This window comes from Meleagris gallopavo, chromosome 26 (genome assembly GCF_000146605.3).
Source record: "Meleagris gallopavo isolate NT-WF06-2002-E0010 breed Aviagen turkey brand Nicholas breeding stock chromosome 26, Turkey_5.1, whole genome shotgun sequence".
In the NCBI taxonomy this organism is placed as follows: Eukaryota; Metazoa; Chordata; class Aves; order Galliformes; family Phasianidae; genus Meleagris; species Meleagris gallopavo.
The window spans coordinates 3279694-3299767 of record NC_015036.2 but is presented as its reverse complement, the minus strand read 5'-3'; the positions used below and the strand labels follow the sequence as shown (position 1 = coordinate 3299767).

General features: G+C 46.4%; 1 protein-coding gene across 5 annotated transcripts in view; it reads right to left on the bottom strand.

Moving 5' to 3' along the window:
- Positions 1-19205, bottom strand: part of LOC109371009 — an 81291-nt gene extending 62086 nt beyond the window's left edge. The window contains exons 1-3 of one of the 5 annotated variants that reach the window (XM_019623021.2): positions 18814-19194; positions 8169-8352; positions 4487-4543 (exon numbers count right to left, since the gene is read on the bottom strand). In XM_019623021.2, coding sequence (XP_019478566.1) covers positions 4487-4543; positions 8169-8352; positions 18814-18956 — 384 coding nt within the window. In that variant the 5' untranslated portion in view covers positions 18957-19194. Of the gene's footprint in view, positions 1-4486; positions 4544-8168; positions 8657-18813 lie in introns of those variants that run through there. The other 4 variants (XM_019623022.2, XR_004162023.1, XM_019623024.2 and 1 more) reach the window with 4 other exon arrangements.
- Between the last annotated feature and the right edge of the window lie 869 nt (positions 19206-20074).

Here is a 20074-nt window from a genome sequence, read left to right as displayed (position 1 = left end):
AAATCAAATGCAAACTTCAGCCAAGCCACGAATCAAGCTGAAATGAAAAGAAATCACTTTCACGGTGAACAAGATTGACCACAAAGGGGTTTGGCGCAGTTTAACTGTTGCACTCTAAGGATGCATCATTACTTTAATATGAATTAAGTTCTATCTGTCCAGTACAAACAAGCACACAGTTCTTTACATCCCTTCATCTGGTCGGGTTGAGCCCTCCTGAGCCATCACAGCAAACACACGACACGAGCTGCTCTCAGGTCTGGATCTCAAAGCACTCAGAGGCATGCAGCCCTTGTCTGTTAGCAGCAAAGAGTCCCTCCAGCTGCAGGAGGCTCCACACATACCTGCAGGACTGAAATGAAAGCCCTGAGCCATCCAGCATCACAACACCTTCTCACAACTGCACTACTTTTGTCCAAAAGCTTCGTCCGCGGCCTCCAACGCTGACACACCAGGGTGGACCTGTATGTGTGCATCTCACTCCTAATGCTTAATGATCTTGAGCACAGTGATATCCACATCGCTCTGGAAAGAAATCAATTCTCCCTTTGCTCTGAGGGATAAATGCATGTATTCCATAATCAGCCTGAGAGAACATAGGGGATTGGTACATCTGGGAAGCATATGAGAAGCCTTTTCATATATATATAAATATTTTGTGAAGAACCTCTCTCAAACCCACCTTTAGGTATTTTTCCTTCATTTGCACGCTGGAAAAGTTGACTGATGTTTTCAGTTTATAAGATATTAAATAATAACCACCCGCTTGCATTACTTGAATGCTTTTCATGCCTAGAATCCCCCACTACACCTTATCCATCTTATCTGCAGTGTTTCTTTGACATCCTCATACCCTGTTCCTGCCATTAGCCATGGGATTCAGTTCTCCCAACACGGACGTGAGGTCGCCTCGGGGGTTCTGCTGAGCACACAAATACCTTTCTAGGACAGAGAGTGAAGAAAGATATCACATTTAGCTGAAAAATCACCGGGCACCAGGACCAGCAAGTGGGCATAGGGCAAGCAGGGGCTGTATTTGGACATGTTTCAGTGCTGAAATGGCTGATTTACACTCAGAGCACAAAAGCACTTTCAGTCAAAATATCACCTTTTGATGGAGGCAACACAAGAGTGGAAGGAAGGCTGAAATCTTGTCTTCAGGGTGTCCCTTCCATGTTATAAACTACTCAATATTTTTCCATTTTGACTGAAAATTCAACTTCTAGGTGGAAAAAAAACGAGGAAATAAAAACAGGCAACTCTTTTTCCGGTGATTTGCTGCAGAATAACACGAGGTGAGCTCCAGTCTGAGTTAGTGTCTGAATCTGTTACCATTGAGAGACAAATGAGGCCTCAGGGCAATGTGCTAAATCACAGGGGTGCCTGCTACCACCTCTCAGTTACGCATTTCTGCTTCTCCCTCTCTCCACTGGGTTTACCTAGGAGGCCCAAAAACACTTTTACAGGAGCACGGGGTCTTTGCTGTGCTGGAAATGCCTTTCTTTTCCTCCCTCCCTCTGTTTTAGGAGAGTGGCAATGCTATGAAAAGACCGGATCTTGTTTTACTTTATTGCCATTAGGGGCAAAGGGAAAAAAGAGAGAGACCAATAAACACAAAAATGCCAGGAAACAAGGAGACTGCATGCTTGAACGCCCAGCCCTGGCTGCCTTCTTCCATGAGTAACAGCCCATGTGTTGACAGAGGTCATGTGTGGACATCCACCACAATGCAGAAAGAGGAGGTGCAAAAAGATTCACTTTATACCAGCAGAGCCTTTTGTTTCCTATGGCAGAGCATCCCTCTGCACCTTGCATGAAGCACAAACCTTTTTATTCCCATTTCTCCCCCAAATTGATACCTTCTGTCCCGCTTTTCTTCTCCACAGCAGTAAGTGCTACAGAAATATTTCCGAGTGATTCACTGCAGAAAATATTTGGGGAAACCAAACCAAACATTTGCAGCTGTGTGGCACAGACCCACTCAGAACCCATGGCAAGCAACAAGATTTATCTATAAACTCTGAATGCAGGCCAGACTGGTTGATGTTTCACTAAGTTCAGTTATCTGGGGCTAATTCAGTGCTGTCTGTGGCAGTGGATCTCAGCACAGCACCTGGAAATCTCCAATGCTTCCACTGCAGAGCTCGGTGCATTGCACTGCAGCCCAACCTTCCCAGCTGGCCTCGCTGCCCTGACCTGCAGCAGCAGCCCCAGGTAGGCATCCTGCAGTAACTGCTCTGCAGCACGAGATCTGCATCTCCCAGGAAGGCAGTTACTCTGTTTTATGTGCATCTCGTGTTTTGATATGGCTCCTTTAAGTCACCTCTCTCAACGAGCTCAAATCTCAACACCAACCTGCAGTTTCAACCAGTCTGTCTGGGCTACGATTCAGTATCACTATCGTTAATTGCAGGTCCTTTTTGCTCCCTTCTGTCCCCGGCTTCAGAGCGCTCTGTGGCTATGGGTGTGGAAACCAAGCAAGGTGGGAGGAGCAATGCATAAAGCACCACATGCTCTGTCCCATTCCTTGCACGCATCCCCAAGGCACAGCACCAAACCAACAAAGTTTTCCATCCAAGCTCTCCACAATTTCTATGGGGCGCTATGTTTGCCCTATAGAAATCCTGGACTATTGATGAACTGCATGGGGCAGGGGAGAAAGACTTCAGCTACACAGTCAGGTCATGAGAGCAAAAACCACATATTTCAATAGAATAATGAAAGGGGCCAGGTGCTTAATCTCACTATTTGTAGAGAGTTTCAACTCATGTGCTTACACATCACTTATTTTTCACTATAAAAACCTGAACAGGAACAGATAAGTGCAAAATAACAAATGAAAACAAAAATTAAGCAAAACAAAGAATATCCATCACTCCACTGCAGTCCAAAACAAGTTTCCAACACACACACAAAAAAAAGGTTTTGTCCTTTCACATTCCACGTTACAAATTTATAGACATTAAAGCAGCAGCGCTCGGATCCAAAACGATTCAAGGCCATCAAGGTGAGACTTCTGATTCAGGCTCATACACGAGGATGTCATTGAAAAACATTCAGCAGCCCAACGAAATTGTGGTATATATGGCAATATGTGTGACCAAAGGGATTATCCCAGAATGGCTCACCTGATTAGTTATACAAATGCCTTTCTTTTTTTTTTTTCTCCTTAATCCAAGACCGTGCAGAATGCCAAAGGGAGAATGGAGCGGGCTGTGTGCTGGAATGTCTGAAGGCTACAGACTTGGGATTTATATTCCATGTTGAATTCATTGTTCTCTCTCCTACCCCCGCTGCCCTCTAAAAAATGCTGCAGCCATGACAGAAATAAATTAGCCGGAGGTACAGGTCACACCTTCAAGGGCAGTAAGCATTCTGGGTAAAATCAATAGAGAAGATGGGAGTCTCTAGCAGCTGAAGCAGAAAGAATGACGCATTGATAGCTTTACATATACTCAAACAAAGGCACTTTGGAGCAGCCCTCGTCCCTGCTGCCTTGTGAACACAAAGCTCGTTTTTCCGACCACCTGAACCCCAACAGCAACACAGAGGCGATTCAGAAATTGTTTCTTTGGACAATTTGCATATCGATGCAGAAAATTCTGCTTGTTTGCAGCTCCACCCAGGGAGGAGCTCCAGATGACGAATTCCAACCCGAGCTGCAGCTCCTACAAACTTTTACAGAGCTCACAACGCACACAGAGCTGAAATGGTGCAGCACTCTGCAGCCCCTCGAGTGGCAGAAGCTGAAGCAGCAGCCAAAAAGTCCCACAAAATTCAGTGAACGCAGAAACAAATCCAGAGGGCACCACCAGACAGCGACGCTCCGTGTTCTGTTCATTATTTCCCCCTCTGGTTTTAAAGCAGTGGATAATTTATTCAAAATCACCTCCATTCATTCAGCACCTTAAAGTCAGGCTTTGGTATTTATGAATCACAGATCCCCTGAAATAAGGCGGAATCAGGCTTACAAGGATAAGGGCTACATGAAGATTCATGCAGAAGTGGTTTTTACTAACACAGGAGCTCTCAGTGAGACACACGACCTTTGCAGACACTTCATAGATCCCATGGGGTTCCTACCTGCATTTCCAGGCTCCTAAAAGCTTTAAACCTGATCTAAGTTTCCACAATGCTGCTAAAAACAGGACTTAGACTCCGCAGTCCCTCGGGAGCTGGTGAAATTGCTACCCAGGAGATCCCTCCATGGGCAGGCTACAACCTCTCCTCCTGTTCTATCCCTCCCAGACTTCCCCAGAGACAGCTCTGGCCCAAATACAGCAGAATCCAAACCCAAACGAGCACTGATTTTGTGCAGAGCCAGCAAGGGAATGCCAAACAGCACAACTTTTCCCTACCCTCCTCGTTTGTTTGTTCTTTTGAAAACCCACACAGCGTTAGCACGTGCATTGCTCTTTGATCATTAAGACACCCATTTCTGCCTAGGTTGAAATACAGTGCAATTTGGAACTATATTGGTACTTACATTTACAGAGCCTGAGAACAACATCGTAAATGGAACTCTTTTCATTTCCAGTGCTACCTGTAAAAATAAACAAGGGGATTCATCATTAATGCCAGTGCTGCATTAAACGATTATCTTTTGCATACAGTCACTGCCCCATCTTATGTCTCCAGCACGTAGCAATGATGTGGCAATACCTGCAGATATCTCTGAGTTCTGGGGGAAAAAAAAATAAAAGCAAAAAGGAAAAGCATTCCTCAGAAATCAGCTGTGCTTTGCTGCTTCTGCTCTGAAGGCCTTTGCATCTTTGGATGGTTCCTGGAACCCACCAGTGCAGACAAAGAGATTGCTTAGTTTTGGTCTACAGAGAGGAGAAGGCACAATTTCAGCTCTTAATTCAGGTGCTCTGGGAACACCCCCAGCACAGCTCTGGTGCTGAATCACAGGAAAGAGGTGACTGATGGGGCAGGGTGGAGCTGGGGAAACTCCACTGGTGAAAAGGCTGAAAGCCTTTGTAAAGAAGTCCCAGCAGCCCTCCTTGGGAAGTGTGAGCTGTAGGTGGGCAGCCTCCACGTGGAGTCACAGGTGAGGAAATCAGTCCTGCTATCAACTTGCCACGATGGCTCCAGCTGGAGCGCATGGCTCTCCCTGCAGCCACAGCTGTGGGCTGTTTTGGGGACAAAGAAAGTGGGGAAGGAAAGGCAGGTTCAGCATCTTCCCAGGAATGACCAAGATCCTCCAAACAAACATCAGATACAATGGCCTACAGTGATTTGCCCTGCTGTTCTGCTGCAGTTAAAATACTGCTGCGGTACCTGCTTTTATGTTAGACATCCAAAAAAAAAAAAAAGCAGTGTAATTTGCACATACATACTGAAATGCAGCACAAAGTCTGTGCTTTGAATAAAGCAATGCAATGCACCTAATGCAGCTTGTGCCAAAACAAATCACTCCCCATTTGTTTTACACTTGAGCGATAAGTAAAGTCCTGCCCAGCTTTGGAGAACATTCCAATAATCCCACAAGCACATTATCTGAAGAGATCACATTTAACATCTGCAGGTCAAGAATGACCCATCAGAGATACACCCTTTGGCGCCTGCTTTCCTCCAGCAGAGCTGGATACCAGCTGACTTGCTTCGCTGATTGCCTTAGCCAGGGTGTTTCAGATGGGTCTTGACATCCTGATACTCAGAATGCTCCAAGCAACCCCTGTCTTCAAAAAAGGGCATCTCTGTGTCAGCACTGAAACAAGGAAGCTGCCACAAATAACTGCTCCCAAAACCTAAGGCTGCTGCTCTGCGCATCCCAGTGCTGATGCAGACTCCCAGCAGAGGTAACTGCTGTGACCCGCTGCTCAGTGCTGCAGGGCACATCCCATGCCCACACCTCCTGCTTTCTCTGGTCAGATTTCACCTCTGCCTATCGACTGTGGCTGGTTTCAGAGGACATGCCTTCATTGCAAAGAAATGCTTACTCTGGGCTTAACAAAACCTTGGGAACAACTGGGCCTTTCCAAGAAGTACACAGACCCCTTCTCTTTGTTTAAAATACACGGGGATTTAAATTCAATCAGTGAGCAGGTGTGGATTTGCTTTGGGAATACCTGGAAGGTTGATGGATGAAAACAGAGATAGGGGAGAATCTGGCTGGTACCCATTCAGCAGATGTTACAGTAATGGATCACAGATAGGAGTGTTAAGATATGGGCTCCGTGTCCAAAGAGCTGCTTTCCACTTGGAACATCTGCACGCCAATGAATTGCAAAATCTTAACCTTAGGAGGGGAAATGAAATAATCTAAAAACATTTCCTGTCTCTAATTATATTTTGCATGTGAAGAGGATCCATATAAAACTGCTGGATTTGGACACCTGAAAGCAAACAATAGTGTGGGGCATGCTGTGTAGTCTGCATCTGGATAACGGTGCTATTTTGCCTTCGTGTGGTCACTAAAAGGATCTAAGCTGAAATCTGTGGGCCTGAGAGGTCCCAAAGTTCATTTCTGAAACCCAAATCTGGATGTGCATTTTTGAAGCTTGGGCTTATCACTTCCCTGCAACACAAGGTATTTTTTCTGCCAAAAAATAAGCAAAGAGCCTCACAGGAATCCCTCGTGGTCACCCTCCCCACTGCACAGCGAAGCAAATGGAGGGACTGCATGCAAAGAGGGCAGAGTGTGTGCTGTGGTCACACAGAGCCCGTGTCCATCTGCAGCACAACCCTTCCTGCCTCCATAATCCCCTGCAGGTTGCTAAATCAAAGAAGTGAAATAAGGCAAAGCAATTTTCCCAGCCTCCTCTCATCAAAAAAACTTCCTAGGATCTCAAGGGGATAAGAGTAAGGCAAGATCAGAGAGCTTCAGCTTTGGTCATTTGCAGATTCCTTCTGCTTGGCCTAGCTGCTCCCCATCCCTCCGTGCGCACGCAGCAGGTAATCCTGGTGGGAACCAACCCGAAGCCCACAGAACCCAGCACTCCTCCTTGTTCTCTTCCCTCACCCTCTGCAAAGAAGAGATGCTGAGGGTTTTTTTCCCATGCTGCGAGTGGCGAGCAGCAGCACAACCTATTATTGTACTTTGCTCACGGATTGTGCACTTCCCACCCCATAAGCAGGAGCACTCATCGTGACTGACCTGTTACCCTTTCTCCTCCTGAGATCCTTTGCAAAGACAATCAATTCCCACCTTAAAATAACCAAACGGTAAGCACAAGGATTTTGCACTTGCACATCTAGTTATTTAATTATCTCAAGTCTCTAAAATCCACGTGATTTGAATGTTGAAGGCTGTGTATACTTTTCACACTTAGAAAACAAAATGCTCACTTTTAATAAGCAATACAACCGTCCTAAAGGACACAGGAGGACAAAATCTAACCAGATGTTTCTGACCTACTGCAAACAATCATTAACTACAGACAGTTTCTAATTATTTGAGTCCATTTCACTTCTTACTCTGTGGTCATTTTGTTCCCTGGCCGTGTGGCCTATGCTCAGAAAAATCTCCATTAGGCAGCACAAAGTTGCAGAAGAAAAATGACCCTTTTTCCTCTTCCTAAGGTTGTTTCAAGTCCTCTAAGCACATCTCCGAGACAAAACAAAAAAAGTAGAAAGCACTTAAAAATTTAAAAGCACAACAGCCTGCGACATTGAAACATGCTGTTATCAAATCAAATTGCTTTCTCTCACCCCTCTGCTAGCAGTTTTGCAATTCATTTTCCATAAAAAGCTGTGAACGTATTAAAAGGCATAACATCTCTGCTGAGACTGGGAGCGACCACATGAAGCAGCCACAAGATTTGCTTGATAACATACAGAGTTCATTATTCACGAACGAGTCTCATTTTCAGCCTTAAAGGAGAGGGTGGGGAGAGAAGGGGGAGCAGCCTTTTCCAGCACACACACTTGAGGTAAAGGATTGCATTTATAGGAACCGCTAAAAAGAATTAAGAGCAGGAAAAGTAAAAGAAAACACACCTCTGTGCTACCAGTTCGCAGGAGCCAAGCTTGGATCCCCAAAACACGCTCACACGTTTTTCACTTCAAACAAATTTACCTTCTCAGAGCGGCTGAGCAATCAGAAAGCTGCTCAACTTTCAGAAAGTTCAGCTCTGCTGCAGATGGGAAGGGACAGAGAGCAGAAAGCACAGTGTCAGCCAAAGCCACGAGCTGCAAAAGTTCCTCTGCACCCCCCACCGACCTACCAGCCTTCGTCTCACAGGTAGCAAAGTTTGTCCTCCTCCTCCACTGCCACAGCCGCACACGCACGCAGGCTGAGTGCACTGAGCATCAAAAGAATATTGTTTCCAATCTTCCCATGACCAAGGAGAGCGAGAAAAATGCGGTCTGGCCAGGTACTGCTTCTTCGTGAAAAGTAAATCCGGCATTCTGGAATGAGTTCAAACACAGGGCTTGACAGGCAAGGGAGAAAAGCTTTTTCACTGAGCATGCTTAGTCCTGCACTGCCTGCACACTTAATGAACATTACTTCCTTCCCAATGGTTACTCCTAGTAGAAATCCACACCCCCTACTCTTTCAGAAGTCAGGAATGCAGCTGAAACCAAAGTCCAGAAAACAAGCCCGACACCCAGACATGGCCCCACAGATCAATAAACCCAGGTTGTGACCCGCAGGTCAGTTTGTCAAACAGGACATCGGGCTGAGTTTTTTCTACACTTGGTATAGTTTGCTTTATGCTTCAGCTAATGCTACTCGCTCCCCAGAGAAAATAAAACTGCACCGGCTTTTAAAGGATGATTAAATGCTTCAATAACAGCTGGGAATTCTCTTTAAATCTCGTCTTTCCAAACCTGCTTTAAAATGAGGAATGAGCGCCGCGTAAAGAAGTTCTTCAGATTCTGGGATTCCTGAACAAAAGTTGCTGGGATTTGCCCTAGGTGAGGAGTATCTGCTAAGCAAAAATAGAGACCCTTCCCTTTAGTGAGAGCCCCATCCTGTTCCCTTTGCAATCACTCGGAGTTTTGTCATTACCTTCAGTGGGAATCACACCACGGTTTTAGATTACAAATGCTTTCAGGCAAGAGCTGTGTCTACTTCAGTGACCTGTACAGGACAGACTGGTTCTGGCACTTCAATTTGCAATTTACAATATTGCTGTGTCTGAGCGTTTGAGCACCGTGCAGCAGAAGTCTCCCTCCTTACAAAGCCCACAAGAGTGGCTGAAGAAAAGCAATTCTACAAAATCGCATGTGTTATTTTTAAAGCTTTTCATTATATTTCAAGCTTTTCAGCTGCTTGCCAATTTTTTTCCCCGTCAGGTTACACTTAGCTCTCACATCTCAATTCTCACCCACAATAGGACCAGGAGATTTTTTGTAATGAAGGCTACGCTGGCCCAGAGTGCCGTGTCATAAAAACACCAAGCAGCATACGATGAGTTACAATGGAATAACAAGGGCTGTGGTATTGTGAGGTAAGGAGCACTGATCAAAATCTAAGCTGTCATCATTTCCAAGGCCTCTAACATAACCACTATCACACCACATTTTAAAATAGGTTACAATTTGATTGTGACCTCTGCATCTGAGCAGCTGCAGACCTCACGTGGCTCTGGGTCTGGGTTTGAGGGGGACAGACCACGGCAAAAATCAAGTCCCTGGATTCCAAATGTCCCACTTAGACCCCATTTAGATTGCAAACTGTAGTAGTGCACGTTGGGACTGAACTCACGTGGGTAGGTTCAGAATCACTCAGTCTGTTGGGCAACCAAGTTTGAAAAAAGTAATGATAAAAAGAAGTGTAAGTGCCCACACAGATCTGTTCTTCCTCATTTCCTTCAGGATCACACAAGGAAAAGTCCCCAAACTGCACAACAAAAACAACCGTGCTGTATTTCTAATGTGCTTAACTTGAGGTTTGGGAAATCCCCAGAGAAAGAAAGTTTCCTGTTGATGTGCAGAAGCAGCCACATAAGGCTGATCAACCCCCCAGCACACCAACCAAAAGGCTTTTCCCTTTGGTACACCTCCATCTCACCTCCCAAAGCCTTCCTTTGGTCAGGGAAGTCCCTAACAGCACAGAACAAGCTGTCAGCCCAACTGGATTTTTCCCCCTGGACCATCTCTCAGCCACTTTTCATGGCCTTGTCATTCAGCTGCACAAGAGAATGAAATCTGTTGGGTTCATAAAGCCTGAGGCATCGAAAGCAGGCAGGCAGTGCACCTTACTCACATCCAAAATGATCCTAAAGCTCAGAGGTGATGAACCCAGGGCTTAAACACAAGCTCACTCAGCAAACAGTTTGGGTGCTCTGAGCCATCCTCGTCTTCATCCATTGCTCACAGCCACTCCTGGGGGAACAGAGTGCCTGTATGCTCCAGTCTGGAGCCCAAGAGCTTACACTGAGCTCCAGCTGGGATCAGGAGCCAAACCAAAGCACAGAGCACTAATGCACCTTAGGAGCGCACCATCATGGCATGACCCTAGGATGGCAACTTTGTTAGAGTGCCGGTAACCTGCTAGAGAGACGTGGTGACACAAATCCCACAGCTGCCCACAACTGGACCCTCCCTGCTGCTCTCCTGATAGAACAGCAGCATGAAATGCTCCAAGCTGCAACCACGCACTGCCACCGCAGGGCTCTGCCATCCCCACCGAGCTCCTCAAGGATGTATGCTCGGGATCCATCTTCCTTCTGAGTGCACAGCACTGCAGCCCTGCAAGCTGAAGGCACGCTGCAAATCCGCCGTCTGTGAGTCACAGCACAGGGAGCAGACTGCTGATTCCCCTCATGCCTAATTAGCCATAAGAGGTTGGCATGACCATTTGTTCAGCACAGCGTTGGCCCAGCGCTCAGACGAATCCCGTGTCCAAAAGGAAAGTGCTCTACCTCCAGTTTTCTTCTGGAAAGAAAAATCATTGAGGGGCATTCCAGTCCACAGGAGTGGTACAATGTCTGTCAGTGAAGACAAGCCTAGCTATGCACATTCTGTCCTGCCACAGGACTGAGTCTGGTTTCTCTGAGGGAAACTGGGACCAGCTCTACCTGCTTTTGAGCCGGGACTGCAGGATGACAGACCTGCTAGCAGTCCGAAGTGAATTTCAGCAGGAATGAGGTGTTTAAACTCCTTCTAGACTCTGCAATTAGGGCTGCTGAATAGCAAAGATTTGGGCAGGATTGCAAAGGAGCAGAGAAAGAAGACTTGTGCTGTGCCTAGAAGCCAACAAGTGACCCCCAGATGGATCATCAGCAACTGGAGAACAGCGTCCTTCAGGCATCTGTGAGTCAGGACGAGGACTGGGAAAAGCTTAGATAAGTGAAAAGCCTACAGGGAGCTGCACAAGCTTTGGACTGCTCGATTTCTGGGACGATGCCTACATATCCTAACCAGAAAGCTGTGCCCTAAGGCGCAGACCTGAAACAGACTTTGGCATGGCATCAGTCCTTTCCAGGGTGAACGACAGAGCCCACCAACACACATTCACCAAGATCCAATGGGGAACTATTGTTGCCACTCTTAATGAGAGCCAAATGGCTGCCCCTCCCAGAGCTGACAACTCCAGCTGGGGCAGCTTTGCTTCTCTTTTCCCCCTAGGATGCATAAAATACATTTCTGCTCTCCTTCCTGACACCAGAAAAGCCTGGATCGCTTCCCACTGTACTGTGAGAGCTTGAAACTTGGCCATGCTATTTACAGCATCGTCTTTGCCCGGAGGAATTGGAGCCACATAGTGCTTTTTCCACCATATGCAAGCAGCAGGCACGGCTGCATGTGCCAGCACCACGACATGGCGAGCTCAGCGCTACCTGTCGGTGCTTCCCCATGGCCACTCCAAGCACTACAAAGAGAGAAGAACAGGACTTCCCAAGGGATGCTGTCTGCTGGCTCTCATCTTCTTTGCTCCTGGAGCTCAGATGCATCCATCCTTCAATTGTTGATGGGAAAGGATAAATTAAAGAAAGATTGTAAAGGGTGGGGCTCTATTTCTGGTCCTCTCAACAGTCATTTTGGCTTTTGGTCATAGAGAAGCTTTTCAAAAGGAGTTACGTGACTCAGAAGCCTCTGTTCTATTGATTTTCAGCAGGAATCGGGCTGGAACTGCAGCAGCTCTGGGTCTGAGCCCCACGTGGGCTGTGCATGCAGTGACCCACAGTCAGAGCATCTCCACCAAAGGAACGTGGCACCTCAGCTCCGCCAGCAGCAGTTCCCCACCACCATGGGGACACCAATGGCCCCAGGAGAGCTGCTTCTGGGACAGCCTGTCCCTGGACAGCAGAGCAAAGGGGGCTGCATGAGGAGCCTCAGGGCTGGTGCCAGCAGGGAGTACACAGCCTCAAAGGGATGGAACTGCAACACTGCATGTCTGTCCCTCTCTCCTCTTTCATCAAACCCAAGAAGCTGAGCTCAGAGGCAAGAAACTGAGTGAAACTCTATGATCACGGACAAAAATTTGACCAAACTGTCTATCTTTCAACCTTAGGATCTGTTTTAGAGGAATTAATGCATTCATTTATTGATAAAATATTAAACATGAGTAGCTGGCAGGTTTCCCAGAATGCAGCAGGTAATCTAAATGTAGTAGAAGTAAAAGCACAAGAAGCTTTAACTTTAAAGGTGGGGAAAAGGACTTGCTTTGCTGGGACAGAATGACAGAGCAGATATTGAAAGTACAGCAGTTCCCAGATCTGCTCTGGTCTTCCACATAAGTTTGGGCAAATCACGTCTCTGATTTATAGTACTCAAAAGGAGCTGGATGCAATTATTACAAAGATTGCTACGATCGATCTGAGACAGCACTGGCAAAAGGCTACAAATAACGCAGGAAAGATCAAGCCACAGCCACAGTCTGATCAGAGATTCAAACTCAACGTCACAATAAACAAGGCAAGCCTCACACCGCTCCCCTGTTGCACTCTGACATGAGCTGGCTGCAGGACATTTTGCAGCAAAACCACTTTCAACCCAATGTTGCAGACCTTGGGGAGGGCAGTGGTACCTTCAGCAGAGCAGAGCGCTGCCTGCACCACGGTGCTGCTCAGCACTGCAGTGCTGTGAGGTCAAAGTGACCAGTGCTGATCCGCTCAGATCTCACAGCAATTCAGAGCTGTGCTTCACATATTTTTTCGACTTCTCACCAAAAATGTGGACTGTTTGTTTCCTCCTGACCTTTTTTTTCAAGTCTATTGCATGAATTAGCTTAGCAGAGTCTTCTTGCAGGATAATAAATAACAGCAAGTATTTCCTATGACAACCTAAGGTTTCTATTCCAGGCACAATAAATTTCACTGAGGGAGGAGGAAAGACAAACTGCATGAGCAACAGCATTGAGCCCAGGGAACTTCATTTTTCCCCTCTCACAGGAGAGTTGTTTCAAGGCTAAATGTTTTCTGTGCAAGGTATATATGATAAATATTTGCAGAAGGATGTTGGTGCAGTGCAGTTCTTCTGAAAGGATTGTGCTACATCATTTGTGCTGTCTCTAAGCTGCAATGAGACATGATACTTTAGAGGACAAAAAATGAAAAAAGGAAAAAAGCTTGTCTACCTTAATCAAGATTTGTTAGTAATTTCTGATAGAAGGTAAAACATTTAGAGTTTTGGTTCTGATCAAGTATAACTAAAAGCCATTATCTCATCCTGAAGGAATTGGATGTGTTTTTGCCAGCACAGGAAGACTCACCATCTATCAGCTCCTCTAGGATTAATGAGTTTGCTGGTACCTAATCCCAGCAAAGCCAGCAGTCTGATAAAGACTTTAGCTGAGCAGTGAATATCAGCATCTGACCATAAGAAAATGAAGAGCAGATAATACACATCCATGGCATTGCAAGGCACAGGCCAAAAGGCAGGACTTTCAGACATCACAGTGCCTTAGGAACTGAACCGGACCCTAAAATCTAACTGAAATTCCTACAAATCCCAAACGTGCTCGAGTGTTTGCTTTTCTGCTCTCTGTGATCCTGGAACCTTAGCAAAGATGGAAGATTCCTCTGAATGGTGACTGTTATGTTCCTGTATGGACCATTCCAACCAAAGTCAAACACCCTGCTATGTGGCTAGCCAGAATTAGAGCTCAGACTATGAGATGTAGCACCTCCAGGAACCAGCTGCAAAGCAAGCTCCATGTTTTGTCCATAAACATTTCAGAGGAAGACGACAACTGTCAATATGCACAACAGGGCCAAGACATAATAAAACAAGACGGTAATATCCGTGTCCCCAGTCATCTCCCTCAGCTACAAGCCAGTACAGTCTGCCTTAAATTCCTGCTCCCGGTGCTTTGCACAGGATACACATCATCCCCATGCAACAAACGGATCCATTTAATTTTTTCCACTTAAAGTCGCTGGTGAGTTCAACTTTGGCACTCCAACAAAAAAGGTCTTCATTGCCAGCATGCGCAATGCTCCGGAATCAGAGTGGGGTGAGAGGAGTGGAAAGTCATTTATAAAGCAAATTTTGCAGCAGAGAGAATTATTAAGCTTTACCCTGGGATTATGTGTTACGTTTCTTTCTAAAACATTGCGTTTAGCTCATGACAGTCTGCGGGGGAGAGGGGAAGAAAGGTGAAAGTTTACTTTTCTTCCTTTGTTTTTGTTCCTTATCAGTGTTTGATTTTTGTCAATACTGAGTTTTCCTGCCAGTAAGGATTCTAACAGCTCCCTTCTGGGGACGCCATCACTTTGTTAAGGCTTTCCCACATGCTTTGCAAAGACGTGGGGCAAGGCGAAAGGCAGCAGGCTTCCCCCAAGGAGCATCAATGCTTTAGGAGGATCCCAAAGAGCAGTAGTTCTGCAGTGGCCACAAATCATCCCCGGGAGCAAGACGGACAACCTCAAGTGTGACCACCGTGATTTGGGGACCTTGGTAGTTAATTTCCCAAGACTGAGGAAGAGAAGGCGTGATTCCTTATCAAGCCATCTGAAAAGGCTCACGGAAAGCATCATTCAAACTGACACCATGAAAAAGGTTGGTTTGGGATATACTGATGCCGATTCTTCATTCAGAAATTCCCAAGCAGCCTTCCTTAGCTTGCACCAGTCCAATCTGAACACATCTGTTGTGCTGGTTTTTTCCTCCTCTCTTTCAGACCACTGATTGCTGATTTATTCAAAGCATTCTCCTTTCTTCTTTAGACCTCCCTCATCCTTTCTTGGGCTGATGGTGACTTGTCTTAGCTGATCCCATTTAAGTGGTTTGCAGGGTCAAAGCGATGCCACGGTGTGTTTGTCTTACATCCCATGAATCTAACAGCACCCTGTCCTGCAAATACTGTTGTCTATTTATGCGACTACCATCACTGTTTTACCTGTGCACCTCAACTCTGCAGGTAATACTTCTCCTTTTGATCAGATCCTGTATGGATTTAGTAGTTTTTGAAGTGTCTGGGTGCATTCACGTATCTCTGTATCACTGCAGACCTTGAAGTAACTACTTCAGTAACTGCTAGGGGACTGAAAGCCTCTCATTTGTTACAGAGGTAAATGCAATCAATACATGCACGTCTCAGTAAAGCTTTCCATGCAAACAGTTTTGTCTTGTGTTTACTTGGAAACCACTTTAAAATGTACTTCTGCCATAAACACATAATTGCAAAAAAAGTCAGCAGGACTAAAACTGCTGGTATTGAGTGCTACACCTAGTGGTGTTTGCAGGATTTGTAGCATTTCTGACATTTAAACAAATAATTACACAAAAACAACGTTTAGAGAAACAAGTCATAACACAAGGAGGAGAGGAAAAAGCACTCCAGAGCACTTTGCACACTGAAGCAGGGGGTCTATTCTTCTATCAGCATGCCAGAAATTTATGCAATTAAATTATAATCATTAATGAAACTTGCCTACCAACTCAGCTGTTACATAAGAGAGAAAAGCACAGCTACTTAAGCTGCAATGTTACTGTTACAAAGCAAGGGCAACGGGAGGTGCTCTGCTACCCTGTTCCATGGGATGAGAAGATGCTGCAGTCCGTTTTTTTGCTTATCAGCGCACCGTCCCCTCAAAATACTTTAAGTAGTTTACTTTCTTTCTATTTGAAACTTCTAAGGGAAACAATTTCCTCCTCTAGGAGCCTTCTTCAATCCGAGTGCCTCTGTCCTGTGCCCACATGCCTGACACAGCACTGAGGGATGTAGGCCCATTGGGTACAGTGCAAGCCGTGTCTGAAATTTGCAGATGTCAGCCTGTTCAGTGAGCATCAGTTAAGAAAGCCTCTCCCGAGCGCCTGCCATCTCCTGCTGGTTAATTAAAGCACACGCAGATGCAACGCCCCGATTCCTAGGAGCGCTCAGCCTGGCTGCCTGCCCTCACCTGAGCTGCTGGAGCATCAGCTGCTGAAATGTCACCGCCTGCAGCACGGCAGTCCCAAGTCACCCAGCGGTGCCTTCAGCACTTTGCTGCTCCCTGCAGCGGTTCAGCAGAGAGCTCACGTGCCGGGGGACGGGGCAGAGCAGTGCACGGGCAGTTGGGAGCCTGTACTTCAAGGCATACCGAGCGATTCCACTCCCACTCACAGATGAGAGATTGTGGTTACGTGCCCAAGGTTATGCGATGAAATTAATGGAAGAGGTGAGACCGTGGATCATTGCCCAGTTTCCATCACAGTCATCACAGACCCCTCGGTGCAGCAGCACGCGTGGGCACAACGGGACACGTGGGGCAGAAAGAGGCAGAGGGTCTGCAGCTTCCTCTCCCCTTTCCCTCCCAAAAGCAGAGCTGTGCTGGAGGACTTGCTGAGCCATTCCCAGCACCGCTCCACGCTTAGCACTGCTCACTTGCCAGCTGGAAGGAGACACAAGTTTCAGGGGTCAAAACTCTTAAGTAACACTCCGGTTTCCAGCTCTTGTCTCCTGAGATGCAGGAACACCATCCAACTCACTGTGGACATCATTTCCTTTTTATGTTTCTCTACTTTCAAATTACTAAGCAGTACAAATGCTTTTAGCAGCCATTCCCACATGCTCAATGTACTCGACAGTTTCTAATAAGCTCAGCTTATCTCAATCACTTTTTGTTGGCGTTGTTAACACACAGGAGTTAAGCCACTGATTGCAGAGGAAACAATTGTCTGCTGAGTAGTTGATACCATGAGCTTGGGACTGCCAGGAGATGTCCTATACATACCAGCAAGTGGGGAGCAGTGGTTATTTTGTGGGCACAGAGGCCATGGATGGGCAGAGGAGCATCACTAGGCACAGCAAATTGGACTCCTGCCACCTCACCAGGACGCTGTGCTCTTTCACAGTGTTCTGTCCCATAGCTAAGGAACAGCTACATCTATAATGTTCTCACTGTGTGAGATACTCTCCAAATACAGGATTAAAAGCAGATTGGAAGGTTTTGGAGCAGAGCAATATTCACATGGCTTCATATCCAACTCCTGTTTCATCTTACCTCTCAGCTGGCCTCCGGTCTTCCAAGGAACCCGTGCCAGCAGAAGGCACTCTGGTGACTGGAGGTGGGCTTTAGTATAGCCACAAGGACACGAGCAGGAAGACAGAGGTGATGGCAATGTATTGAACAACGCGTAGAGTCAAACACTGTTCCTGAGCCTGGAGTATGCCTTTGCAATGGGCAGCCCCACGCTGCACACACAGCTGTTCCTGGGCGCCGTTCTCAGGTTGTGCTGCTCCGTGCACCATTAGGAGCCTTTGAACCCGAAACACTCAGCAGAGGCCACTGCGACTTGAGTTACAAGCATAACTCCATTGGCTGCTAACCCATAATATGCCATTATTCCTTAACCTGAGCAGCCATCAAAGGCAAATACACTTCACTTCTTCCACTGCCATCATTTTTTTTTCTTCTTGATAAAGAGATCAGCGATTTAACACCACTCCTTTTCTTACTCTCTCATTCACATATATTTTGAAAATTAGAGGCAGGTTTAATGCCAATATTACCCTGACAGATCTCAGCCCACTACGTATGAAAGAAACCAGGAATCTTTTATGATGCCACCACCGCAGACATTCAGACAGCTGACACTTTAACACGCTCAGGAAAATACAATCATCACTTCACATAGCCACGCTTTTCAGGCAGTAAACCATGATTTGCCTTGTCCTTCACCTGCAACAGTCATTTAACCCACTCCACTGAGAGACTGTTCTCTAAAAAGAAGCGCTGGAAACCCAGGTAATTAAGAATAGAGCTCGAACCTGTATTGGAGAGTGAAAGTAATCCTAAGTAGTTATGCAATATTATTCAAAATGTAAGGCTTCTAAACAAGATGCTCTCAAGGCTGGGAAGAAACAATCTTGTTATAAAAGCCTGCCGACAGCAAACCGTGGGCACGCACAGCACAAGTGTGCAACCAGATGATGAGACTGAGCATCCCAAAGACTTCACAAAGAGATTGTGACTGTACTAATTTAGCCATATCTTTATACCTTTCTGCCTTCAGTAAGCATAGCTAATTAATAACTAAGATTTGCATATCCCAAAGCAAAGGGGAACAGGAAATATTGAACTTATGACGCATGGTGGATTTTAAATTGCGAATGTTAACTTCCAGTGAAGTCCAGGACTTTTTGTTTTCCATTGTCAAAATGGTATTTCTGTGAAATTTCAGGGGAACTCCAAGAACTCTGTCTGGTTGTAATGACCAAAGCCTGGAAACCATACAAGTTTCCCATCTGGCTGCATGATCCCCCACATAAATTGTATCAAAGCATGGGAGACAAGGCCAAGTTTCACATGGTGTTTTGAGGCTTGTCTCAATGGTTAGCATCTCACTACCAACCACGTGAAGCAGAACAAGCTGAAACTGCAGAGAAGGCTGCCGAGATGTCCTCCTGAGCTGGTCCAATCCCTCCCTCCACCCTCACCCACATGCTGACAAGGCATGGAGCTGAGGTAAATACTTGTAAAGGAAATGCATTACCTGTGAGGTACAGCAGGCAACAAAGTGCTTTGAGTTCTGCAATGCATTCTCAAAGGTGTGGAAAGGAAAACAGAGCACAGTAACCCAAGCAAAGGGCTGCTTCTGGGCCAAGGACCCTCCCAGGGAAGGCCTGCAGAAGGCATTGAAGGGCTCCATTTCCTACATGCAGCACACCTGGGCAGGGTGCCTTTATCCCATCAACAGAAGGTGTGGTCACTGCAAGCAGCAGCCATTTCTGCATACAGCTGCACCGAGCCTAACAGAATTGGGACTCCGAGGGGAGCTCCTTGGTCTGAGAACTTAAATCCATACCCAGATATCGGTGATAAATCTGCACACGTGCACTCAGCTGAGTGCGGGGCAGAGCAGGGAACCTCCAGCTGGCCCTTTGCAGAGCACAGCGCAGGTCTGTGGGGCTCAGCCTGAGCACGGGGCTGAGCACAGGGCTGAGCACAGGGCTGAGCTCTGCAGCACGCAGACCCCCCTGGGTCCCAGCACAGGGACGTGCAGGTGGCACAATGTGCAGCCCAGCCTGGGTCCAAGCAGGACAGTGAAAATCTGAGCTAACAAGCTCCCCTGGATCTCGCTCAGCTCTGCGTGCAGCCATTCATGTACTTCTGCTCCGCATCCTTTAGTAACCCTATTATCCAGGTTTCCTCATTGTCTGGGGATTCAGTCACCCCATTATTTTGGACAATGGGGAACAGACCGCTCTGCAGTTCCTTTCTGGACACTTTAACACCCACCCCTTTTCCTTTCTCTCCAAAGAAAGAGCAGAACAAAGTTCATAAAATAAAATTAAATAAAAACCATATCTTGGGCTCTGACCCTCAGCTCTGATCTGCCTGTGCAGTCTGACAGCCCGACCAGCAAACGATCTGCTGAGAGAATGAAATACGTGTATATATATTCAGCTTTTATTTAACAGCTAATTAATTAATATTTCTATAAACACGCACACCTCTTTATCCAAAGTTCTGTAAGTCAGCACATTTTTTCACCGCAGACCGCTGCAGCCCCTTTTCTTTTCTTTTCTTTTTCTTTTTTTTGCCTCCCAACTTTATTATAAAGCCCCCGAGTTCACATAATGTTTGGCTATTGTTTCTTTAAAGAGGAATTCTCCTCCCCGCCTCCTCCTTTCTCTGTATCTCTGAGGCACCACATGGCACAATAAGAGCCCTTTCATGTTCAAGATGCAGAGTCGTTGCTGTGGTAACTCACCCAACCTCGCCGAGTATCCAAATAAATAGTTAACATTAAA